This window comes from Mustela lutreola, chromosome 1, assembly GCF_030435805.1.
Source record: "Mustela lutreola isolate mMusLut2 chromosome 1, mMusLut2.pri, whole genome shotgun sequence".
Classification (NCBI taxonomy): domain Eukaryota; kingdom Metazoa; phylum Chordata; class Mammalia; order Carnivora; family Mustelidae; genus Mustela; species Mustela lutreola.
In genome coordinates, this window is record NC_081290.1 from 118,844,292 (window position 1) to 118,871,673 (window position 27,382).

A 27,382-nucleotide genomic window follows, 5' to 3' on the forward strand; every position below is an offset into this window, starting at 1 on the left:
ATTGTTTCATCAGAAAGTTGAATGGTTTGCCCAACTCTGTGGTTTACATTACACCAAAGGTCTGTCCCTATGTTCTAACCACAACCTACCTCTTCATCTAAGAAAAATAAATACTCTTCTAGCTTTTTAAGCTCACCACATTTTATACATACATCTAGAATTTCTTTCCTTTGCATCGTATTGAATAGGGAAAGAATATGCTGACCACTTTGAATTTTATGTTTGGCCAATTAATGTTTAGCGTTATCATTCAGAAAGAACCTACCTTAGAAATAAAGATAATATTAACAGTGTAGCAAACTACAGTTGGAGCAGTAACCAAAACACAGAAGTCACGATGAGAAGAACCATTGTCTGCTTCACTTTCCCCAGTGCCCAGCAGAGTTCAGCACTCATCCAAAAAATGTGTGGGGAAAAAAAGGAGCACATGAATGGTTGCCATAGTTTTTAGGGTAACTTGTATAACAAGAAGCCCCAAAACACAATGTCTTGAACACAGTAAATGTTCCTTCTCCCGTAACAAGCTAAAATAGAAGTTGAGGGCCAGAGAGAGAAGTAGAAGACTTGCTCTGTGCCAGGCCATGTTCCTCCCTGTCAACTTCAAGCAACTTCCAATGAATGATGGTGGTTTTATCTCCTGTCCCACTCACAGAAGGAGAGTGTGAGTGTTGAGGAATGTGCCTGCTGGGGTAGCTTGTTTGGCCAGACCTAGAAGACACACATATTGCATTGTGCATCCTGTTGAAGAGTTAGTCACATGGCCATATCTCACCGCCAGAGAGACTGGCGAAAGCATTGCTACTGGGCATGTGGCTACTTCATTTCTGTGGAAGGAAGATAGATTTCAGTGGATAGCTAGCAAGCTCTTTTATCCGCATCCTTGTATCGTATCAGTAGTTCTTTTCAAATATGGATTAAGTTACACAGTTGTTTTAAGCAGTAAAACAAAATGTATGAAAAGGTATAAAAAGAAACTCATATGCACATTACACCTTTGTAATGAGAGTGTATCAAATATTCTCCTTCTCTTAGAGCTCAAGGTTAGAATAATGAACCTGTTTTGACTAGCAGTGTTCTCTGAGCCTTCAGACTGAGCTGTTTGTATATGGAGGGAAAACATTTTTTTTTTTCAGTGTCCTCTATAAAGGCTTTGTCAGCATTTTACAGTTTTAGAAGACAAATTTGTTTTTGCTCCAAGTGTTTTCAAGGGCTTCAGTGGTCAAACAGGTTTTGAGCCCAGCTTTCAATGCCTCAATAGAGAGGGGGCCATGGGGAACAATTGAAAATAAATTCCACAGTCTAAAGCTAATTTTTTCAAGGATTTTGCTCTTTTTAGATTTGAGGTTATTTTTATAGTTGAGGAGGGTGGTTCTTAAAATTCAGTTCCTTCTGACACCCAAAAACTGTCCAAATAAATTCTGTCATAGCACATCTGTGTGTTTTGAAAGTCACTGGTAAGACTTAAATAAAGCAAGCTTTATCTGTTTTCTTTTTCCATGCAATTCAAGAAGCAGTTACATTAAATTATTCTTAAAAAGTCATAATCTGTTCTTTGCTATTTCTTAAAATTACCTATTAAAAAGATCCTGAGTTTAGAAGATCAGTTAAAGTAAAAATCAATGCAATAACACATTTTTATAAGTTTTATTACTTTAACCTTTCATAAATGCAAACATTAATAAGCTACTGTTTTACCACACCTAGAGAAGTGTTTGGGACATAAAACAGTTCGAAACTTCCAAAAGACATTGAGTCTGTGTTTTCCACTAAGACAAGTACTATTACAGCTGCAGAACATTTGAGAGTCCAGTAGCATACTTCCCATAAAGTGGAAGCCTCTGCGTTTCAGCTGTTCTTTTGACCTGTGCATTCCATTTTTCCCTTCTCCCATCTCAGTGAAGTGGGGGGAGTTGCTGATCTCTTTGTCTTAATCTTCCCTCCCTAAACTTTAGGCAAAGAATGGAAGTTAGAATTTATCACTTGTTTTCCCCTAGTGGAAATGAATGGTACTTCTGTTACTGTATTCAGAGACCTTTACTACCCTTGTTTCATTCCGGAGAAAAATGAGATAGGCTGACAGTTGTAACACGTTCTTGACATGTTCCTGTGTCCAAAAGGTATAGGGACAACTGCCTTAGCGAAGGAACACTGTGTGCTTGCCTACCGCGTTAGTGAGAGCAGCTTATGAATATTCAGTAGTCTCCAATGTGTGGACAACATGAAAATTGGAATTACTGTAAAGCCTTAGAGAGGAATATGGAACAATATTGAAAGTCATCCTTTGTCTATTACATCCATAGAAAACAGATCCTTGGGGAATTCTTAAACATAGGGATCAAACATTTTTTTAAAAAGTGGGTGGGGGAGGGATGCCTGGGTGGCTCAGTTGGTTAAGCAGCTGCCTTCAGCTCAGGTCATGATCCCGGCGTCCTGGGATCGAGTCCCACATCGGGCTCCTTGCTCCACGGGGAGCCTTCTTCTCCCTCTGCCTCTGCCTGCCACTCTGTCTGCCTGTGCTCGCTCTCGCTCTCTCTCTCTGACTAAATAAATTTAAAAAAATAATAATAATAAAATAAATAAATAAATAAATAAGTGGGTGGGGGAGGAAGTCCAAGTTACTGCTTACTAGTTTTAACCCTGGACATCAGCCAGACTTTCTCACATTTTACAACTGCTTTTTGCAAAGTCTTCCACTGTATAACATAACTGTCTTTTTTCTATAATTCTCAGAACCTATAAGCATTTATATCTTGGTTCTTTTTGTATAGGGAAAAAATTTTACTGAAATATCTTAGTTTATATAATACTACTGTGGTTTACTTTCTCTTCCCTCTTTCTGAATATTTCCTAGCCTCAAGGTGAAGATTTTTATTTATTCTGAAGTAGTCATTTGCGTATAATTAATTATGTATTTCATTGACACTGTTTTAAAACGATCTGAGGGTAGAGGGTTATGCTTCCCTAGAAATTCAGGTTTCAGAGCTTTAGAAAAAAACTAATGCTATTGCACTAGATCTTACACTAAAGTTTTTGATAATCTATTGAAGATCACCAGTGAGAACAAACACAGATTCTTTGTCATAGCCATAACCCCCTTTATCAGGAAGATCACATTCAGGTAATAAGAGCAATTATGCCAGTTAAGGAGGGCTGTTCAGAGAGGCCTCTTCTAACTCAAACTTTAGAGTTATAAAAATGTAAATAAAATTAAATGTCATAATTTTTATTTCTCAGATCCATTCTAAAATGAACTGTGTAAATTATCTAAGTGTGTAAATTGATGTTTAGTAATGGCAGACACAGACGCTATCTGGAGCATCGCCTTATCTGGAGAAATAGTAGTAAAATATCCTTTAAATGTACCAGGTATTATTCATGTTCTTTACGTGCATTATTTCCTTTAATCTTCAAGGTCACCTATGTAATTATGTTTATTTTGCCATCTCCAGTTTCCAGATGTGGACACTGAGGGTCAAATAGGTTCATACAGTTGGTAAATGATAGAGGTAGGATTCAAACCCAACATCCAACTCCAGAGGCACCATTCTATGATGCTGTGCTCTGTCTCCCTTTGTTTCTACTGTCTATTGGAGCCCAGGGTTTTAAACTTCCAGAATTCCAGATCAGTTAGCCAAACCAACATAAATGGAAAACAATTCATTCATCTACCAAGCCAAAGATTAGTTTTCTACTCTAATTATGTGTTTATTTTGTGAGGATTTTTATATATGTCAACTTCACAGGAATATTGTGAACCTTAATCAGATTTACTTTGTAAAAGGTTTTTCACAATGGGAGGTTATAAATATGTAGATGAACACATGTTGCTTCTATATGTGTCATTCTGATGACATAGAATAGGTTGGTTGTACTTAATGTCCTTTTAAAGCAGGTATGAATCTTTGAGTTAAGTGAAAATTGGGTTCAGATCTCTAAGGCAGCTTTTTTTTTTTTTTTTTTTTTTTTTTTAGTTTACTGAATATAAATGAGCTCTTGTTTACTTTTTTGTAATATTCCTTCATGGGGTTGGCTTACTTATGCTGTGCTCAGTCACCTGAATTATATTCAGAAAGCATTGGCCATGTCAAAAAAACCTTACAGGTTTGCCTCCTGATAAATGTTAAGCTCTCTTGGTGAGCCTGAAATACACACTATTCAAAGTAAGTTTCCTGTTTATATTTTTTCCATCCTAGCAAATAACACAAGGACTAATGTTAAATATCACAGAAAGAAAGGTTCTTATGTTAACACCATTTCTATTCATGGATAATGAGCAGTTTGGGTACAAGCTATATGTTATCCCACATTATATTAGCAGTTTATCCTGAAAATATGTTAAATGAGCAATGAATGTTCCATTGGTTTCAGAGAGGATTCAAGGTCAGATTCCTCAGTTCTAATTCTAATTTTACCCTAATGTTCTGACAGTCTGGGTTTTGCTATGTTTAGTTGTAAGATTTGGATGATACCTAACAAGGACATTATAGGATACAATGATGGTTTCCACAATGGTATCAGATATCTTCATTAAAGGAATGATAAAATTCACCATCCAATTCTATGCAAACAGCACATATGAAACTTTCCTGATTTTACTAGTTTTAACAAAGATAGAAATATGAGAACGAGAATTCATTCATATCTGTATATTATCTGATTTTTCTATTTTAAATAAAGGAGGATGAGGATCTGCTATTGCTTCTTTTTTACCATTCCTATTGGGTAACCATGATTTGTTTTGTTACAGAATATGGAAAGCCTCAATTCCACACCTTCTCATGAGAGGGCTGGACCTGACAATGTTGAACTGATGTCTGATGAAAGGTAATTTTAGTGTTTTCTCTTCACATTGCTTATTAAGAGCATGAATAGCTTGCTTTTTTTTCTCACTTAATGCAATGTGCATTTCAAGAACTAGAAAGAATTAAAGATCTGTATGTTTACCAATAGTATTTTATAGCAAGGAAAATGCTTAGAATAGAAAATCTGCCGTGGTGCTGTTCAAGACAAATAATCCTACTCGTGGTTTGTTTCTAGTTTTGTTTTATTTTGACTTTTTATTCTCTTTTGTTTTTTAATTTTACAAGAATTTAATTTAGAGACATTCAGCCTACTTTTTTTTAAAGTAAATGAAATCATAATTTCACTGGATGAAAAGCATTGTTCAAAAACTGACATTTTATGATATTTTGTTGTTGTTGCTGTTGTTTATAGTAAAGAAGATGAAAAAGATGGTAGACATACCCAGCATTTTGAGGTGAGTAGCTGACAAAATTGTGATTGTAATGGGGCTCTCCGTACCTTCCTGAGAGCAAACGTGAAGCACTATTAGCCTGTCGATATGGGATAATGAGATTGACAGACTGTGCTTGGTCAGAAAGGCAAGTGCTGAAATGTAAAGATTCCTTGAGAAATCATATTCTTTTTGCTTTTAAATTCCTTTATTTTGCTTGCAAAGAGAAACTTCAGTATGGTGGAGATTTCCTTTTAGATTATCCATAAAACAAAACAAAAAGCTGTGATCTTCCATGTTTTTATGCATTTTTAAGTGATTGAAATAAACAATAAATTTAGTGGATCTGTCACTGAGATTTATCTCATTAATTTTCAAATTAAGATAGACTCAGTGTGAGTTATTAAACCCCATTTGTTTTCTGAGTTTTGTCTCATTTTAAGTAAACCATGGCAAAAAAATATCTAACTCTTTTATGCTGTATCTTAAAATTCTGGTTATTTCCTGTCTTCCTCGTTCTCTGAGAGCATCACCGTGCTGACCCATGTGATTTCCCTGTTCCCAACTCTGGCTTTCATTCGGTGTGCTCAACCCCATTTTTCATTCACATATGTGTATATAATCTACGTCCAGATGCCTCCAACTCCACTTTCAGTATTTTTATCAGTTTTTCCCTTGGGCAAGATTTAAAGCTTTTTTCAGCCTGTTCTTGAATTCTGACCCTTGAAATAAGAGTTATATATAGAACTGTCCCTCTAACCCAGTGATTCCTAATCTTTATTGGACATCGTCCTAATGCACTGATGGAGTTAGTAGCATCTAGTGAGTCCTGCCCTGCACGTGTACTGGGCTAGGAGCTACAAGTCAGTAACAGCGGCAGTCCCTACCCCTCTTGGAATTCTATAATCCAAGAGGTTAAGCATCTAAAAGCTGTGGACTCTCTTCTTAGAAAAACACACACTTGTGTACAATTTGGCATAAAATTGCTGGAAATGAATCGCCACCTCCCCGCCGCTCCCTGCCAGTGCTGTGGATTCATCCTGTCCCCTCTCTTCAGTTTTTGTTCTGTCAACTTCTTCAGCCTCACCAGGTAATAGGAGGGGAATGCTTCCTCCTTCTGACTTCACAGCTGCCGAGCCTCTCTCTTCTTTCATCTCTTTTTCCCCACTCCTTTAGTTTCCTTCTTTGGGACCCAGGCAGCCAGCTGGCATTTTTTCCCTGACACCAGGTACCTGTTTTCAGAGCACAGCCTCCCCCATGATAAGCGTTGCTTTAGTCTCCTTCTTGTTGCATCCTTCTCTGCTCTTTTCCTCTGCTCACAGCAAGCACTTACTCATCGCGCCATTGAACGTGACTTTAAAGAAGATTGCCTTGCCAGCCTCCCAGAGCGGTGCTCTCAGTTCCTCCCTTTTACGCCTGTGCTCCTTTATGAGATCAAAGGGTAAAGAGCAACCTTTGTGGATAGACGCCATAACATTAACTCATAAATTCCAAGCGGCTGATTTAGCCAAGTGGCTAAACCCGTGCTGAACTCAGTTTGCCTCGGTATGTTGGTGGACAGCTCCCATAGCAGTGGATGAATCATGGGGAAACAAATCTCAAATCCCACTTGCATGTGCCAGGTCCTATTCTTACATGTGTCAGCCATGTGCAGATGCCAGTCAGCACCCAGCCCACTGCCGCCACCCCATAAGCATTCACTATTAATAATCGTGGTTGTCATCATACGTTCAGCTAGGAGCTAAATTTAGGCAGTGAGTTAAATCCAGCCTGAGCTCTCCATGTCACCTTTCTTTTACAACTGCCCCAAAGGAGAAAAACAGGACATCACTCCACAAGATTGGGGTGATGCTTCAACTCTGAAAAACATGCGTTTCTTTCATGGAAGGAAATAGATGTTTGATTATTAGTGACGGACTGTGAAAAGATCAGTTTTCCATTTTTAAAGCCCTTTCCCTTGTTTACAGTGTGATGTCATTGTTTACTGTTGAATATGTGTAGCCCTTTCTAGAACTTAATTTTTTTTAAGATTTTATTTATTTATTTGACAGAGAGAAATCACAAGTAGGCAAGCAGAGAGAGAAGAAGGGAAGCAGGCTCCCCGCTGAGCAGAGAGCCCGATGCGGGACTCCATCCCAGGACCCTGAGATCATGACCTGAGCCGAAGGCAGTGGCTTAACCCACTGAGCCACCCAGGCGCCCTCTAGAACTTATTGAACAACCTAAATAGTTAATCTAGTGTTCTGGCAATGCCACAATAATTCCTAAATGTCAGAGATGAAAAGTAAGTCTAGCCTTGGGTTATCCCTCCTAGAATTCTGCCTAATCGGTATTTTATTTCACGTCTCCTATGGCACCAGATTGAGAAGCCAGCGTTTACGTGCTCACCACAGATGGCTCTTTCCAGTGTCATTTTCCATAAAGACAGTTGGTCCTCATTAATACCATCCTTTAAAATTTTCCTTATATGCTCTTAGATTCATGTAAGATTAAGGCCACAGATGCCAACTATTGAGGAAAAGTGGTCTTTCTTCTTTTGACTAGCATTCCCATGAGAATGTGAAACATTAAACCCAGTCTCAGAGATGCTCCTTAGAGGGAAACACAGACAGAGAGAGGCAGGTCATAGAATCTGTGGCTCAAACGCAAATGCAGGCACAACTGCGACTTTATTTCTGAAATAAGCATTTTGCGGCCATAGATAGGTTTTCGTTTGAATGCATGTGTTGAAAAGTGAACATGGGTTTATCCCTTTGTTGCACATCTTTTTAATTTTTTAATCACCTAATGGGAAATCTGCCTGAGATCTCAGATGGCCATTGGAAAAAAGTTAAGAATCCCTTAGAATGCCAAAACTTAAAAACTATCATTTCTGTGGGTAGGTTTTCAAAAGGTGGGCATTTTATTTTTTTATTAACATATAATGTATTATTTGCCCCAGGGGTACAGATTTGTGAATCAGCAGTCTTATACATTTCATAGCACTCAGCATAGCACATACTCTTCCCAATGTCCATAACCCAACCACCCTATCCCTACCCCCCACCCCCAGCAACCCTCAGTTTGTTTCCTGAGATTAAGATTCACTTATGGTTTGTCTCCTTCCTGATCCCATCTTGTTTCATTTCCCCCCCTCCCCTCCCCCACCTCTCAAATTCCTCATATCAGGGACATCATATGCTAATTGTCTTTCTCTGATTGACTTATTTTGCTTAGCATAACACCCTCTAGTTCCATCCATGTCATTGCAAAATGTAAGATTTCATTTCTTTTGATGGCTGCATAGTATTCTTATATATATATATATATATGACATCTTCTTTATACATTCATCTGTTGATGAACATCTAGACTCTTTCCATAGTTTGACTATTGTGGGCATTGCTGCTATAAACATTGGGGTGCAGGTGTCCCTTTGGATCACTACGTTTGTATCTTTAGGGTAAATGCCCAGTAGTGCAATTGCTGGGTCGTAGGGTAACTCTATTTTCAACTTTTTGAGGAATCTCCATGCTGTTTTCCAGAGTGGCTGCACCAGCTTGCATTCCCACCAACAGTGTAGGAGGGTTCCCCTTTCTCCTCATCTTTGCCAACATCTGTCATTTCCTGACTTGTTGATTTTAGCCATTCTGACTGGTGTGAGGTGGTGTCTCACTGTGGTTTTGATTTGTATTTCCCTGATGCTGAGTGATGTTGAGCACTTTTTCATGTGTCTGTTTGCCATCTGGATGTCTTCTTTGCAGAAATGTTTGTTCATGTCCTCTGCCCATTTCTTGATTGAATTACTTTTTTTTTTAGGTGTTGAGTTTGATAAATTCTTTATAGATTTTTGGTATTAGCCTTTATCTGATATGTCATTTATTTGACATGTCATTTGTGAATACCTTCTCCCATCCTGTCAGTTGTCTTTTGGTTTTGTTGACTGTTTTAAAGGGGGGACATTTTAATAAAATGACCCTTTTGGGCTGTATGAAATGAGCTAGTGTAAGGAATAACCTAGTGTACTATTCCCTGAACATGTTGGAGTCCAGTCATTGTTCTTTTGCTTCTTTTTAAACTCGGTGAATTTCTGGAAGTATCCAGAAGAAAGGTCGTCCTTAAAACTAACAATTTCTAGATTTCAAAAGATATCACTGAAAATACAGATTTTTAAAGTTCTATTTACAATAGAGCTTAAATCTTATGCTTCAGTTTCATTCCTTCTGATAAGTTATTTTGTATTGTGGAAATATTTCATGCCTCTGTATGAAATCCAGAACATTTAAACTGTAACCTTATATCTAATCTTTTTATCAAGAAAGCAAAACCTATAAGAACTATTGAGTGCTTAGAAGGGTATTACCTTATCTGGTGGAGGTCATTTTATGTCAGAAGTATAAGGCTAATGAAGTGTTAAATTCTTTTGCAATATTTTTACATTCTTTATGCTTTCTAAGCCTACTGCTTAGAAGAGCTTAGAAGCATACCTTTGATAACAAATAAGACATTCATAATAAACAAAAGACCATTTCCCTTTTCTATCCTGCTTCGAAACAAAAGTAAAAGAAGGGAGAGAGAGAAAGAAGACAAGGCTTTCTAATCAAGACTGAGCATTGATATTAATCATGAAACATCTTAAGGCTTTTATTTGCCTTGAGCAGGTTTGAGGTAAATTCTGAAATATCCTGTCAACAAGTATTTATGAAATGAATCACTGTGTTACTGCAACCTCGCTGAGTTCCATGGAAGCATTAGGATTTTGTTACTGGTTTTAATGTTAGAACCAGAATAATTTAAAAGCTCTGTTTGTTTGGATTCACTTCCCATTTCATCCAGTCTCTAAAGGCTACTGATGCTTTGGAATTCCCATGAATTTTGGAACTCTGTTATGTCCATTTTCCTCTGTTGTCAGGCCAAACAGTAAATGTTTATGGTTCCATGTGGTTCTTGTATTAACACTGTGTGGTTCCTTCCTGTGCAAACTGCATTACACAGTGCACTCCCTGGTATCACTCCCGGCTCTGCTACTCTCCTAGGCTCCTTCTTTATATCCTGTGCAGGGAGGGGGAAGAGAAGGAGCAAAAATTCACCAACTATTTGAATTTCGATAGGAGCAAGATCAATGAAGTCTGACGATTGGAAAAGCCAGGTCCAGTTAGACAGGGGGGACAGGTCTTGACAAAAATCAGGTTAATAATCTAATAGTGTTTCCTTGACCTGAACACAGGCTGTCACCTGAGGCCCCAGGCAGGGTGAGCTCTCTGAGTATTTGCTTCCTAGCAGCCTGCTTTTTTCTGTTACAACACTTGTATGTTCAATGTCTTCCTTCCACACCTTGTTAATTCCTGTAATCCTATGTGTCCAATAAACACTTGCAGAGGAATGAATGTGGAAGGGAGGTACCCAATAATTGGAAATTGCATTTTTTTTTCACAACTACTATGGGCTAGCCATTGTTAGACATGTTTTTCATTTAATCTTCATAACAACTCTATGAAGTCTTACACTTACATGACAGAAAAAAAGCTTCAAAGAAAGAATGCCAAGAACAGAGAGGTTTTCACTGAAGATCTTGCAGCTGACCAGCTGGTATTGAAACTCTGATTTGAAAACCCATCCCCTATCTGCCGTACTACATTGTCTCTCCTGAGAGCTGAGAATATGCAGTGTGTTTCCGTACGGTACAGTTTCGACGGGGGTCTGGTGTGTGACCTCGTGGCCCAGAGATCTCTGAGCTGAAAACTGTGAAATTGCGGTAGTCCCCTGTTATCTGTGGTTTTACTTTCTGAGGTCTTAGTTACCCACAGTCAACCCTGGTCCAAAAGCAGATGATTGTCCTTCTGACCTACCACCCGAAGGTCACCATAGCCCCGTGCTGCGTCCCGATCATCACCCTCATTTCATCTCCTCCTGTTGGTATTTCATCATCTCACATCATCACAAGAAGCAGAAAGGCAAGAGAGAGAGAAACCACTTTCACACAACATCTATTACAGTATCATTGTTCTGTTTATTAGTAGCTACTGTTTATCTCACTATGCCTAACTTATTGGTTAAACTTTATCATAGGTGCGTATGTATAGGAAAAAGCCGAGTGTCTCTAGGGTTCTTCCCTCTCCTCAGTTTCTGGCATCTACCAGGCATCTTGGAATGTAACCCCCCAGAGAAGGGGGACTGCTGTAATTCATTTACTCTGCATTTTCCCTGAAGACATAAAACATGTAAACAACAAAAATTGAAACCAGAAATATTTTGGTACTTGAGAATGTCTTTGACATTTAAACATGAACCATCTAGGAGGAGCGGCAGACAAGCAATAGACAAGGACAGTGCCATAGGATGAGCACGAGGACAAAGGGTGGGACAATCTGGAGAGGTGGCCCATCCCATCTAAGCTAACAACTGTTTGAGGGAAGAGTAGTTTCCATGCTGATGTATTGCTTCAGACCCTGAACAGCTTCACCGTGGGTGGCCATGGCAGCAGGAGCCCTAGCTCCCATATGTGCAGAAACCCTGGGCCCACACCAGCAGCCCACTGTGCATCCCCAGGAATGGCAACCACGTCAGGTGCTGGTGAGACCAGTGAGGCCAGAAATTCGGAACCAGGCCTACAGGAGCAGCAGGCCAGTGAAAGAGCAACCCCAGGGACTGATCACAGCACAGCAGGACAGAGGTGGGCATGTGGACACGCTGGCAAGTGCTGTGCCACGCGTGTCTGTGCTGTGCAAGCTGATGCGGTTTATGTAGGAGAGACCCTTCCCCTGCTGTGTGGGAAATCAGGCCAGAAAGTCCAGAAGCTTGTGTAGGTTAACATAGGTCTACAATGTGAGTGATACCCTGTTCTATGTGGCACATCCTAAACACCCTTACACAGTGACTCCAGACACACTGATCTCTTTGCTGTTCCTTAAACACAATGACCATGCCTCAGGGCCTTTGCATTTGCTTTCCTTCTTCCTGGAATGCTCTTCCCATGGAAGGTTCACTCCCACATTTCCTTCTTACCTCTGCTTATATGTCACCTCATAAGAAAGGCCTTTCCTGACCACTGGATAGAAAATAGCAAACCATGACCCCCACCTCCATCACCTCTCTTACTCTGCTTTAGTTTTATCCATAGTCCCTGCCACTACCTGACATTTTGTTCTTTGCTTACTGTCACTTCCTATAAGATTTGTTAGGACAGACTTTATTGTCTCCTCTGAAGTATCCCCAGTGTTTAGAAAATTGTCTGGCATGTGGTAGGTATGCAAAAATCATTAGCTGAATTAATGAGTAAATATTATCTTTGTATCTCTTGCACACAGTGGCCCTATAATAAGTATATATCGTGTGATATATATTATTATTGAATAGACTGATAGAGTTCTGACCTGATTCTCTTCGTTAGAATAAGAGGATCTTAGGGGTTGTCTGTTCCAGCCTCCTACCCAGGGCAGTAATGTCTCCCTCTCCCGCATGCCCGACTCGCCGACTTCATCTCAGCACTGTGAGGGGCAGCTCACTAATTCACAAGGTCGTCCATTGTTTATTGCACCCCAATCAACTGTTCTTAGAACCCCACTGGGCATTCTTGAGCCTTTTCCACAGAATTTCAGCTCTTTCAGTGTAAGGAGCTTGCGTGGCTCACAGAGCCCAGCACAGAGGAGTTGCGCCAACCCATGTTGTCGAAGAAATGAAGACATCTCTGCATTTTGGAGGGTAAAAAATTAATTTTCTGATTTTAGCTTTCTTTAAAATGGATACTAATTCCGATGCAGAAAAAATTTTGTAACCTTGATTTCCTTTGTAATGGGTCTAATACAGATGTAGCAATCATGAACAGTACACGTTTTTACATGTGTGTGTGTATGTATGTGAGTTTCAGTATTTTACATGTGACATGTCAAGCACCACAGGTCTCTGAGTACCCTGGGTGGACACAGGCATGGCAGGAAGCAAAGCCAGTGTCTGGCATTGGGAAGGGACACAGGCTGCCTACAGAACCCAATGCTTAGGCTTATAGGTCTTCCCACCAGCATTCACTCCCATCTGTAAGGCTTCAGCCTGGAAAACACGTTTCACCATTGTTACTCTGTTTCCTTCCATGGCTTTCCCTTATCAACCCCAGGCTAAAATCCAGACTTAGCCGAGCACGCAAGGCCTTTCTCAGTCCAGTGAGCTCGGTCCAGTGAGTTCACCCTACACCCTCATCACCTGCCATCCCTCTGTCCTGTGCTCCCCTGCTGTGACCAGCGAACCCCAGGGGGCCTGTCTCTGCACCTGTTCCTCCTCCTCAACCCCTCTCACCCACACTGCCCCCAAAACAGAATTGCTGTTGCTGACTCATGATGAGAATCTCCAGTGGCTTCTTTTCTCATCCTGCGCTGAGAACTCCCCTCCTCCAGGTAGCATGGTTCACCTTGAATGGCTATGAAACATGTCTCATCTCCAGCACCTCTCTCTGGTATTTGGAGATGTGCCAGTGCTTTCCTCATCTTCCCATGGTGCCTAGAAATGATGAAGAGACCGAGGGCCTCCTCTGTGTGTACCTTACGCTCCAGGCACTGTGCTAATGGCCTTGCATGCCTTTTCCTAGCTCTTCAAAAGAACCTTGCTATATTGGAATTGTTCATGCCCATTTCCCAGACTAAGAAATGGAGGCTCAGCAAAGTGCAGCAGCTCAGCCAGAGCGCCAAACACAGCAACTGTCAGCCATGCTGGTCCGCTTGTCCACAAGACCCGCAAACGTCCCCGTGTAGTGCAGTGCCGGAGGCCAGCACACGCTCCTCGGGAATGTGTGCTTGCATCATGGAATCATATTTCTTATAGTCTTCCTGTTTGTATGTCTCTAAGTGGAATGAGTGTTAGAAATCTTTACTAAGAAGATGTTTATTTGCTGCATGCATATTCTAACACACGCACGCATGCACTCTACGTGACTTCGAAGTTATTAATGAGCTGAGGTCCGGATTTGGTCATTCCGCCCTGGTCCACTTAGGCTTCAGCTCAAGGAACAAATAACTCTTACAGCATAAATGCATAATCTGGTTTTCACCCAATAGACAAGCGGCATTTTGAAAGTGTCTTAAAACCCCGGATTTACCTGACGATTCCATCTGACTTTAGTAGCTCATCAGAAACTGATGGATGGTATTTCATTTTATTCCCAATGTGGTGAAGAAAATAGCGGTCCTCATGTATCATTTTATGGAAATATAATAGTAAAAGCCCCTAGAATATTCCCTGGTGATATCAAAGTGAGTTGAACAGCTACTAAAAGTAGCTGGTAGTCTTAACAGTGCTTATTTTAAGCAGAAGAACATTTCTCATGCATTAATGGAATCATTTATGATTTCCACATGTTTGGGTTCTTTTTTTTCTTTTATTATATTTGCTAAAATGAATTTCCAGTTATTCTCCAAGAAAATCTTTTGTACAAATCTGTGCTACTTGAGAAGAATATTTGTAAGTAAATACTTGTGTTTATAATCTTAGGAGAGAAGGGAAAGTGACAGTGGCTGGGTTTATAAGATGCCAAAAGAGCAAAGAAAAAATGAACGAATTTCAATGCGAATTTTGTTTGCATAAAATCACGTAGCTAAAATAGCAGCCTTTAGGAGAGAGTTTTCCCCTCCCCCAGATAGCCCTGCCTAGGAGTAGGTGCCCCCAAGGAGCAAAACCAAGTGTAGCTGAATATTTAATATTCAGGCTGGATAAATAGTACGAAAACAAGTGACAGTTGGATATTTGTAAGATATAAATTATGCATTGCTGACTTGCCAGTTCTTGGCTTTTTTACTCTTTAAAAAAAAAAAAAAACCCGCTCCCTATGTAATTTTGGCTTACTTCCATAATCTGTCTTCCTTACGGCTAGCCCAGATGAGCTGCCAAACCCCTGTGCTGTTTGAATTTGCGCAACAATGCTTTAATACCCAGAGCTCCTCCATAAATAGTCTGTCCTCCCCACACTTTGGGTGAAAACAACCACAGGAAATCTGGGAACGTGCAGCTAGCCCCGCTTAATTGATCTAAGCCTCTGCCGGGGCCAACAGGAGAGCGTCCGTGTACACAGCCTCTGGGCCTTGCTGGACTGTTTACCTAAGGAGCAAAGAAGTCTGCAGGCTGGAGACACCATGTTGCTTCTCCAGCCTTAGCAACAGCAGTCGCGGGATTTTGTTGTTTACGGTCTGCAGAGCCCTACTCCTTTAAGGAAACACAAACTCCTTTCCCTCCTTCCCGGCCCCAATCAGTCACCATCAAGACCGTCAGCTGCCTGCAGTTACCAGGAGCAGCGGCTCTGGGAAACCCTCCTGCCTTTCTCGCAGAAGAAAAGTTAAAGGAGCACAGAGGGACGGTGGCGATTTGCATGCCAGTGGCCAGCTAGCATCCAGGGGCATCAGGCTATGATTTTGGTTTCTGTACTGGGTGCAGCCACTGCCACAGCCTGGGAGGTTTCCCCCAGAAAGAGTGGACTTGCTGCAGACGTCTGTGGGTGTTGGTGAGCCGTAGCTCCTCAGAGACATTGTGCTGTCATTACAGACCCCCGCGATGAAGATCCAGGAGCACCCCGGCGTACCTGACTCCAAACTGCAGAGGACTCCAGATGCTGACGACCAGCGGGAGAGCTTCGTCTCCCAAGTGCCTGAGCTCGACCTGACTGCATTGTGTGATGACAAGAGCTGGGAAGGTAGGACCATCGGCTGTTTGGATGATTTCATATCGGAAAAGCGTATATAAAGTAGCCTAAATGAGAGGGGCGTCACCACATGGATGTATGAAAGCAGAGGGTGTAGGACTAACTGCATTCCTAAATGACTGCAGATCCTTTCCCTGGTATGGGAATGTGTCTCATTAAATGTTGCCGGGAGTCACTGCAATCTAAGAAAGAAAATGCGCTTGCCCTCTATTGTAGTGTCACCTTGCAGTCTTCTTTATTTCTTAACTCCCCAGGAGTGCCGCTACCTGTGTGTTTCCCCTCTGGTAGCACCGAGCACAGGACTGAGCAAGCCGTGCACATTTAGGACTTCGGCTGGGAGCCGCTACATGCCAACCCCCTGCCTCCTTCGTTAAATCTCCCTCCCATTTTTTCAAGAAAGATTCAGTTTGCTTTGCTTTTGTGATTGTCTTTATGGACAGAATTTTTTAAAAGCCGTGTTAGCCAGCATCAGGGATTTGTCATCAAAGAGAAAACTGTATAAAAAAAAGTGCTTCCAATGGAAAGCCTGCAATAATGCAGTGTTGAAGGCTGGTTTTCCTAGAGATTTTTGGCAAAACGTTAAAAATGGACTTGTGAGGAAGAAGAGGGTATCCTCATCTTGTCAAAACTGCATTTCAGGAAGGTGCTGGCAGCGGTGCCGTCAAGCCGCACTTCCTTCCTTATCCATGTGTCTGCATCCAGACCTGTGTCAACGTGTATCCAGAATGCACGCCCGGCTGCCTCTGTACGATGGGTGTGTTTGGAGGCTACAAAGAGGGAGAAATTGTGTGCCTGGTTTCAGAATAGCAGCACGACTTAACATGACCACACAGAGAATCACAGCTACAGGAAATCAGTCCCTTTCCGAAGCGCCTGGATTTCCTTGTGTTCTCCCTCAACCCTCTTTAAACCAGAAAGTACTTGTGATAGTGAATTTAGATGAAGGAGCAAAAGACGATCTAAACAGACACAAGTAATAGTAATAAACAGTAATAAACAGACACAAAAATAGTAATCCTTCTATGCTCCTTGCACCCAGGGCTTGGTGCAGCAAAAACAAGCTGGTTTTTTTGTGTTTTTTTGTTTTGTTTTGTTTTGTTTTTAAATTCTAGTTCTCCCTCTTTGCAATTCAAGAAACATGTTCTAGCCCTTTACCATGTAATTAGGCAGTTGGGTGGGAGATTTTCTCAGACCTTCCCAGCTCATGATATGGTCACTAGAAAAAGATTGCAGGGTGTTTGTTTTGTTTCCTTTTTAATTTCAGTGGTACATCCCTGGGTAGTGTTTTATTGTTCTTCTTTTGTTTTATGCACTTTGGGATATTCAGGTGTGTTTTAAATTCATTAAAAACAAATCTCCACCACCACCAAAAAAAGTCCCATAGTAGCTACTGTGGCCCAATAAACGAAAAAAGCAGTAGTCAAAACAAGTGCTGTATTTGGATTTCAGGAATAACGGTCTCCTCTCATCAGTAACACAAAACTCTAGATAAAAACTAGGATTTTTGGACAGAATTCAAATTAGCCACATTATCTTGGTATATTCAGTAAAGGGGCACGGAGACTCTTCTAGTCCCCCTGAAATGGGCTCAGTTTGATGATTTTTATCTTGATCAGTCATAAATTTGTGATCTCTTCCAGCATACGTGAAGAGGCCAGAATGAAAATTCCCACCAGGATGGTTGGAAGTTAACTTTCCTTAAAACTGTTTTATTACTTAATGTAAATAACTCTCTTCTAAATGATAATATAATAATAATAATAATAATAATTTGAAGGAACCAACTAGATGGAATTTTAAAAAGCTTATCAGGGAGGAAATACAATAGGCTTGGAAATGCTAATTATGTTATCTATGTAATTTATGAAAGGACTTGTGTTAACTTTTGCCAATTACTGCGTTACTGAACTTGCATATCTTAAAAATCTACACTGATTCATTTCAAGGCCATTTTGATCATTTGGTTACTGCTTTCAGTAGCCCCTTTTTACCATATATTTATTTTAAACATTCATGTGATATTATTATAGTAAGTGCAGTCAAAATAAAGGAATTGTTGCATATAAAGAGTAGTTCAGATGAGAGCTGTAAGTCCAATTGCTAAAATACTACTCTTGTTTTATAGCCTCAATAAGAAACAAACAAGTTTAATGGTAGCTTCGCAGTAAGGAATCCACTTTGCACTAATTTAATCTGTGAAAGTGAAACCAAATATATAAATGGAATTAATAGTTTACGCAAACCTTCTGAGCCAGAATCTGTCTGTAAGTCTCCCTTACCAGTCTCCCAGCCCCCGTGTAGTGTTTGCTGGTCCCCATCCCCACACCTCAGTTCACACTCTCCTATCCAGGCAGAGTCGCAGAATGTCAGGTGTGATGGTCCTCAGTGAGTAGCCTGCTGGCGCTAGCCTCAGCCCTGGGTGCTCCCGTGCGGCAGTGACATTCTCTGGCTTCTGGGCCAGAGTGTGTCAAGGCAACAAAAAAAGGAAATGAACCCGATGATTAGATTCCATAGCCTACCTAGAGTGGAATCCTGTCAAAGTGAACGTAGGATCAGAGTCTAATCATGCTGGTTGGCAGATACATAATACATGCTTTTTTCTTTTTTTCTTTCTCTCTGTATGTAGCTATGTATTAGGGCACATTTTTTTGACCTATCTACATCGTATTATTATTTTATTACTGCCACTCTCCAAAATTAAATGAGTACACAAATCAAATGTACTTTTATTTGTTATGTAGAGCCCTTCAGAATTGCATAATTAGAATGTTCCTAATCAGCCAATTCATGTTGATTTGGAAGTATTTGTGGAAGTATTGAGGTTTAAATACTCAGCTGTCCTGGTGAAGTTAAACTTAAAAGAACATTTTTTTTTTTTTTAAAGATTTTGCTTACTTGACAGAGATCACAAGTAGACAGAGAGGCAGGCAGAGAGAGATAGGGGGAAGCAGTATCCCCGCTGAGCAGAGAGCCCAATGTGGGGTTCGATCCCAGGACCTTGGGATCATGACCTGAGCCAAAGGCAGAAGCTTTAACCCACTGAGCCACCCAGGTGCCCCAAAAGAACATTTTTAAAGGGCTAAAATACTTTATGCTTCTTATTTATTACTTGCTACTTGTCAAAAATAACCTTTAAAATTCTCTGAAAGAATGATGAAAAAGCAAAGGATCTTAAAGACCTTTTGACTGGATGCTGCCATTATACAGGTAAAAAAGCTGAGGCCTAAAGAAGAAAAATGATGATTCAGGATAATGAAATCTCCTGACTTCCTCTCTGATGCCTCTTTCTCAGCAACGCCAGTTTTGTGTCCTGGCAAGCAGTGGGCCATAATGGCTAAGACCAGGCACATCCTGGGTTCAAATCCCAGCTCTACTACTTTAGCAGCTTTGTGGACAAGTTGCTAAATGTGTTACAGTTTTGACCTCAGTTTCTCCATCTTTAAATAGGCATAACAGGGACACCTGGGTGGCTCAGTTGGTTGTACATCTGCCTTCGGTTCAGATCAAGATCTCAGGGTCCTGGGATCGAGTCCCACATTGGGCTTCCTGCTTGGCGAGGAGTCTACTTCTTCTCACTCTGCCTCCTCCCCCTCTGCTCATGCTCTTTCTCAATAAATAAATATTTTTTTAAAATAAAAATAAATAGGCCTAACAACAGACAATAATGAGTAAACAGATATTATAGTATTCACTTAGTAAGCTTGTTGTAAGAATTAAGTGAGCTAGGATTTGCAAAGTGCTTGGCACAGTACAGGCACCTAACAGGCATTACATGAGTGTTAGTTGATGTTATTAGTGTCTTCCATAAATATTTCCAAGTGTAGTTTCAGGAAAAACCAGACTAAGTTGGACTTCTTTGAAACCAGAGCCCAGATCTACCTAATGACAGTGGGTGGCTCTGAACACAGAGAAGGAGTCCATAATTACTGAGTCCTCCATTGCTGCCCAAGGACAGATCTTAATAAATCAACCTCTGTATGTGTGTGTGTGTGTGAGAGAGAGAGAGAGAGAGAGAGAAAGAGAGATTAACTCTAGATTAGGAAATGTCTCATTCAAAAAGACCTCAGCTGGGCCTCTACAGGGACTCCAGTGCCCTGTCAGATTTGGAAGGAATAGCAGACAGGTAACAGAGTCAATTAGTAACTGATTAAGCAACAGTACTTAAATGTGCAGATACACAGATCAAAGTTGACACAAATAGGGGTACTCTCATTAGGAAAGTCCTCAGCTCTAGCCTGTTCCACACATTTTATTAATGACTTGAATGGAGCAATTAAGGACCCACTTATTAAATTTGCAAATAGAGACAAAGCAGATAGAAAGATTAAATTGGGATTGACAAAGCTGACAACTAAGGTTTATTCTAACTCTGAGAGTTTGTTTGCAAGATTAACTGAACAGTTTAATAGTACTACCACTGTTAAGTCTTGGAACACTAAGGAAATTTTAAAGTTTTTTTTAAAAATTTGACAGAGATCACAAGTAGGCAAAGAGGCAGGCCGAGTGGCGGGGGTGGGGAGAAGCAGGCTCCCCACTGGGCAGACAGCCTGATGCGGGGCTCGATCCCAGGACCCTGAGATCATGACCTGAGCCAAAGACAGAGGCTTAACCCACTAAGCCACCCAGGTGCCCCAAGGAAATTTTTATAATGGGATTTCCCTCCCTATATGGGATTTACATCTTCCAGCGTCTGGGATGTGCCCATTCCTCCTCGCCCCACCAAGGATCCACCTTGAAAGACGGCATGATGTTGCGCCAGGGCGTAATGCCTCTAAATAGCATGTAGTTGGAAATGAGAAGTGGAAGACATCAGCTCTTGTAATTCTAGCAGGTTTCTTCAATAAATCATCTTAGTAGCCCATTTTCTTTTGTATAGCAAATGGATCCAGCCGGCCAAGCAGTCTCTCTATTTTCCATAGAGAGACACGCCATATTTATGTTCAGCATTCTTTGTGACAAGACACACGGCTGAAATCACAGAACTTAAGGAATTCTGGTCTGGATATAAAAACACATTTCTTTTATGTGGTGTTTTAAGATGAAAATCTAATTTGAAACCTCTAATCTTTTCTGTTTTCCGTTTGAATACTTTCCTTGCAATATATTTGTCCATTTCATTGCTCTAGAATTACTGATTAAAATATAAACTATTTTCCAGACTAGGCACTGGGAGTGGTCGGTGAATGCATCCTCGAAACTGAATCTCTAGGTCGGCAGTGCAATTGGGCATACTGTCCGGTAGACACTGCTCTATTCAGTTCTTCCTTTTTTGTCTAGTTGAGTGTCAACTATCAAAACATGAATAGGCCTTGTATTTTTAGATCATTACAAACGAAGAATAGTTGGCATTTTTGATTTAGTTATATTGAACTATATATTATGTGTAATTTTATAAATTATAAGAGCCTTAAATTATAATTCGATAGAAGAAAAGGAAAGAGAGATCTTGCCGTTTACAACAACATGAATGGGTCTAGAGGGTATTATGCTAAGTGAAATAAGTCAGACTGAGAAAGACAACTATCATGACTTTACTTACATGGAATTTAAGAAACAAACAAATGAACAAGGGGAAAAAAGAGACAAAAAATGGACTCTTACCTACAAGCTGGTGGTTGCCAGAGGGAGGGTGGGGAGATGGGTGATATAGATAAAAGGAAGTAAGAGTGCACTAATCTTGATGAGCACTGAGTAATGCAAGGAATTTTTAAATATTATACACCTGAAACTAATATAACACAGTATATTAATTATATTTCAATAAAAAGTAAATGAATTAATCCATGGAAACTGAGAGAGAGAGAAGAGAAAAATGCAAGCATTTAATGTTGGGTGGGTGAGAAACTTCACTCCTGTTCTACATGCATACTAATGATGCAGCATAACCTTTTACTTTGTTAATTGAAATTCATAATGGTTTACATTTGTCATTTTTTAGTGAATTCATTTATGCTAACTATATCCTTTAAGAGAAAATGTCACCCATAAGCTAGAATTCAGCTCGTATTTCGTATATAGCACTGGTGATGTTAAGAAAAGGGCATACTGGGTCTTCTTATCTGTATCATTCAAGTGAGCGGTCGGGAATGAGTCTGTGTTGATGCAAAGGAAATCTGATAAATGGCTCCACAAAGCCGCAAACAAGGGTTACTCTGTTCCATGATTCGTGTTGTATTGTTAATTCAGGATCACGGTACCTTTCTTAATGGAGGTCTGGTTGGAAAATGGTCACAGACACTCTCATTTTGTACGCAGAGGACACGGAACCGAAAAGTGAAAGCTCACTTGTGATATTTCTAAAGAGATATTCTGCTAGGTTCAGACAAATTAAAGGATTTCAGGATCTAAGGTAACACCTTTTCAAACTAAACTGCTATGAGTAGAAATGTCCAACTAGCCAGCACACCCACGTGCCAATACCAACATCAGACTTTGCTTTGCCTGTGCCCTCTGTCCCCCCCCCCCCGTCCCCCCCCCCCACACCACTTGGCCTCCCCCCACTTGTTTTGCTACTTTGCCACTCTGCCCTGAGGTTATTACTGGCTGCCTCTTAACTCTTTCCCTGCCTGGCTCTGTTGATATTAGTCCTTACAGAAAATCCCTGCTGTCTTAAGAATTATCATGAAATTAAAGATACAGTCTGGTCAGTTTCATAGTTCCATTTTCCGTAACTTAGCACTACACTTTTCTTATTTCTCTAGGGATTACTTTCCTCTTACCCTATCCTTCCCTCACTGTTCATCAGTTTTTTGCATAAAAGAGCTCCTATCTGAGCCCTAATGCTTACGAGGAGCCTTCTGTAAAGTTTAGTGCAAATGAGGGGCAACTTCTGGAAACCTCCAGATTTAGCCAGATATGTCTACCAGAATGTTCCCTGCCACTTTTTGAGAGTAGTGGGGGGAAAAAAATCTGTCTTTAACAATGCTTCCATATTTTTAAAAAATAATTTATATTACCATCTGAGCTCCCAGAGAACTTCATTCTCTTTAAACTATGAGAACCTATGGACCTCATTCCACATAAGGTCAATTTTTGCTTACATTAATATGCTTAACTCCCCTACTGTGGGGTCTTCAAAAATTTCAGATAATCATCCTTGTGATTGGGGCATATGGCATGTACTAAATTGAAGCACTGTCCTTCAAGTCAGGAGATTTCGTTTTGTCCCAAGTCTTGTCATTGATTAGATATTTGCTCTTAGAGTCTTCAGGTTTCAGTTTCCTTGTCTATAATCTGTTGGGTTGACTCTGTGATTCTTAAACTTGAATGCATATAGGATCACTTGGGCGGATTTTAAAGTACTGGAGGTGGGGAGGTTGATATCTGGGCCCTCACCTCAATATTCTGTTTAGTTGGCTGAGGGGGGGAGCATTAGAAGTTATGTGCATCTCCCTTCATGATGCTAATGTGTAGCTGGGGTTGAGAAATCACTAAATTAGATAGTGCATGGAGTTTCAACCAGCTCTAATGTTCTATGATTATGATATGATCTTTTTAAATAAAATACTGAACAAGCACTTAAGACAGTTTAGTAGATCTGATAAACACTTTGATAGCTGAAGGAACGAGTGCTGCTCTAGGAATTCCAGAATTTCCAAGCATGGCCGGATCCCAGCCTTGTGTAAATCACACTAATCCCTAAGTATACTTAAAGCCTACCTTCTATTTAAATTCAGGGACTGCTATAAATAAAAACCCTACATCATCTGAGATCTGTCTTTCAAATCTGATAGGATTTTTTTTTAATGCAAACTAAGTTGGATCTTGAAGGAAAGAGAAATAAATACTACCCCATTCCCTCCAAAAATGACAAATCGGGATGTTGCATTGAGTGTATTTTTTCTTTTTTTTTTTTTTAAGATTTCATTTATTTATTTGACAGACAGAGATCACAAGTAGGCAGAGAGAGGAGGAAGCAGGCTCCCTGCCGAGCAGAGAGCCGGATGTGGGGCTCCATCCCAGGACCTTGAGACCATGACCTGAGCCGAAGGCAGAGGCTTTAACCCACTGAGCCACAGAGGCGCCCCGAGTGTATTTTTTTCTTAAAGACTGTCTAAAATAATTTGTACAGATTTACCCTTTGTAAAGCATTCTTCTTTTTCTTTTTCTCTTTGACTAATTTATGTAAGCATCTTATGTTAACTGTGGTCTTGAGCAGCTTCTGAAATTTCAAGTGCAAAACACACATTTTACACATGCTAATCCCAGCACTAAGCAGAAGCACATGAACAGCTTACTGAAAGCCCTAAATGGGAGGTGCAGACTCCTAGGTAAATGGGCTCTCACAAGACAAATGTGACTTCCCGGTTGTTCCAGTGAGGGACGTGCAGCTACAATGCCAAATCTCTCACCCCGTGATGCCCATGCTTTGCTTCTCCCTAATGCCCTCACCTGGGAGACAGTCCTTGTCTCTGACCGGGGAGGGAAGTTGGAAGCATGCAGTATTTGCTCTCCTTCTTTAAGGTCATTCCTCCAGGTGACCCTAGTAACTTCTCTTTGGAAAGCAAGCAATGACATGGCTGTCAGATATATTGGTGATGCCAGCCGGGGCATAGTGTCCTTCATCAGAACCTTAAATCTGAAATGCGAGTTGTTTGCATTTAAATTCAGTGCCTCCTAAAGCATTCAGAACACTTGGGAAACAGTTATGCTTCCATGAGCAATTTTGACTTCTTCCCCTCTGTATTTTGCAGAGCCCATCCCTACCTTCTCATGGCAGCAGGAGAACGTGGACTCTGATGAAGCACGCCTCTCCCCGCAGGCCGGACGCCTGATTCGCCAGCTTCTGGATGAAGACAGTGACCCCATGCTCTCTCCTCGGTTCTACGCTTATGGGCAGAGCAGGCAATACCTGGATGACACGGAAGTGCCTCCTTCTCCCCCAAATTCCCATTCTTTCATGAGGTATGTTTGTGTTGCCGGTAAGCCAGTGCATCATTAGGAAGAATGGGAATGGTGTTGCAGGTCTGCAGAAAGGCATATTGGGAATACTCCATCCTAGGACACGGGATCTGTTGCTCCGTTTTTCAGTTGGCCCGACTAGAGCGCCACATACTGCATCTCCACTAGCACTTCCTTTCCAGAGCTATCTAAAATTTAACTTTTAGGTCTGCAGTGCATATTTCAGTCCTCCCTTTGCTAATTGTAAATGTGAGCGAGAGAAACTTAGACCCGTTGATAGGTGAGACATAGAGAGCTCAGGGGTCACGAAATGAACTGGTAGTACACTTCCTTTTATTGGAGAGGATGGAGACTGTTGGGACCCCATCCCTCCGTGCTGCATCCCCACCCCCAAGCCCCTATTCAGGCAACGAGTGCCCCACTCGATGTCCCTCACAGGCGCCGGAGCTCCTCTCTCGGGTCCTATGATGACGAGCGGGAGGACCTGACACCGGCCCAGCTCACGCGAAGGATTCAGAGCCTTAAAAAGAAGATCCGAAAGTTCGAAGATAGATTTGAAGAGGAGAGGAAGTACAGAGTAAGTGTCTCCTCGCAGGGTTGTCCTGTCCCCTCCCATGCCCTCCGGTCCCCTGACAGTACCCTCATGCCAGCATATCAGCAACTTGGAAAAGTGACAAAAAGTTAAGGGAGGTTTCTAGAGAGCCTCATAACAACAAGACGATAAAAACTGGATAGTAAACCCTGAGAAGCCCCAGACGTCATACATCAGCATTTTCCTTGAATTGGGTATTCTTTCAAATGATTCGGTGTTTTAGTTGACCTCTTATAAATTCTGTGAGAAGGGATGGGAAAGATCATTAAATGACTCTTTATTTTGGCTAAAACTTAGTTCGAAATTATCTTCTAAAATTTCATCGGTACTGACCTCATTCCTCTCTCAGCTCTAAGCATTGCCCCCAGGAGTGGCAGAAAGGCATTTTACGAGGTGATCCCAACGTAAAACGTACCCCCCTCTGCTTTCCATTCTGTTAGCCCAACAGCTTAAACCCTCTGACTCCTGAAGCAGGACCGTGGACTTCATAGAAGTCCAGCATTTTGCCTGTGAGGGATTCTTTGAAAGCATCAAAAATAACCAGATGTAAAGAAAGATAATAGAATAACATTTATGATGTTTGCTCTGATTGTTGAATTTTTTCCCAGTGGGACTCGACTTTCTCTTCCTCTTTAAAACGATCTGATCATGGGGCACCTGGGTGGCTCAGTTGCCCCTCAGGTCATGATCCCAGGGTTCTGGAATTGAGCCCCACGCTGGGCTCCCTGCCCCAGTTCGTATACATTTACATTAGATTTTCCTTTTCTCAGCCTTCCCACAGTGACAAAGCAGCCAATCCAGAGGTTCTAAAATGGACAAATGACCTTGCCAAATTCCGGAAACAGCTTAAAGGTAGGTAAAGTTTTAGACCTCCGCCATGATTTTCACTTGCAGATTCACGGTATCACCGCATCCTGAGTGCCACTGCTGAAATAGTTCAGAGAAGACAATTCCTTGACGTGCTCCCCAGCCTTCTGGGTGTTCAGAGCACACCCACCCCATGCCTCACCATGGTCTCCATCACAGGACAACCGGGGTCAGCTAAGATGCAAATTCTGCGGCATTTCCCCATTTAACTAAATCATGACTTTTCATTTGCTCTGGTGTTAGGAGAAGACCTGTAAGCATGGAGGAACACAAAAAGGATTGGATCCTTATCCCTCCAAAGCATGCTGTCTCTTAGAAGATAGTCATATAAACAACCACATGGAATACAAAGGGAAAATAATTCCAAAATGACATCTGTAAGTTGTCCAGAGAAAGCTGGCCAGAGTGAGGTGCTGGATCAGTCAGTGCTACTCAACAGTGAGGGAGTGGGTATAGAAACATCTACCACGTTCTGAGAACAGCAAACCTGTGGGTGTGGCCAAAGCATGGATGTTACGTGGCTAAAGCTTTCTCAGGAACTCCGGTTAGGGAAGCACTCCAGATAGTCCAAGAAGATGTTAGCATTTTCTCAGGTTTTACATAATAACCTAGGGATTTCAACTACTGTTATAATTAGATATTTTCTATTTAAAAAAAAAAAAAAAGATGGGGCTACATGGTTACTAACACCACAGAAAAACAACAGGTTCAGCAGACATCAATTCTCATATGTCACCACCCCCAAATGTTTTCATACTAGAGTCCAAACTAAAGATATCGGAAGAGGACCTAACCCCCAGGATGCGGCAGCGAAGCAACACACTGCCCAAGAGTTTCGGTTCCCAGCTTGAGAAAGAAGATGAGAAGAAGCAAGAGCTCATCGATAAAGCCGTAAAGCCCAGCGTCGAGGCCACCCTGGAATCCATCCAGAGGAAGCTCCAGGAGAAGCGGGCAGAAAGCAGTCGTCCTGAGGACATTAAGGTGTGGGGATTCGGAAGCCCCAAGCCAACTGCTAGTCAACATGGTGGAGACATAGGGCCCGACACATGGGTCCCTGTGGGGGACACAGTGACATCTGCTCAGACCTCCCACACCTTCATTCCCCACACTCTTAAATGTCTGGAGAAGCAGA

General features: G+C 41.2%; 1 protein-coding gene across 15 annotated transcripts in view; it reads left to right on the top strand.

The window, feature by feature from the left end:
- The window catches only part of FAM13A (family with sequence similarity 13 member A), a 368,957-nt gene that overhangs the window by 318,217 nt on the left and 23,358 nt on the right, over positions 1-27,382 (top strand). For all 15 annotated transcript variants that reach the window (XM_059172961.1, XM_059172915.1, XM_059172900.1 and 12 more), the window contains 7 exons: positions 4,748-4,824; positions 5,215-5,257; positions 15,734-15,881; positions 24,584-24,794; positions 25,230-25,368; positions 26,154-26,235; positions 27,011-27,231. In XM_059172961.1, the coding sequence (XP_059028944.1) occupies positions 4,748-4,824; positions 5,215-5,257; positions 15,734-15,881; positions 24,584-24,794; positions 25,230-25,368; positions 26,154-26,235; positions 27,011-27,231 (921 nt within the window). The remainder of the gene's footprint in view (positions 1-4,747; positions 4,825-5,214; positions 5,258-15,733; positions 15,882-24,583; positions 24,795-25,229; positions 25,369-26,153; positions 26,236-27,010; positions 27,232-27,382) is intronic.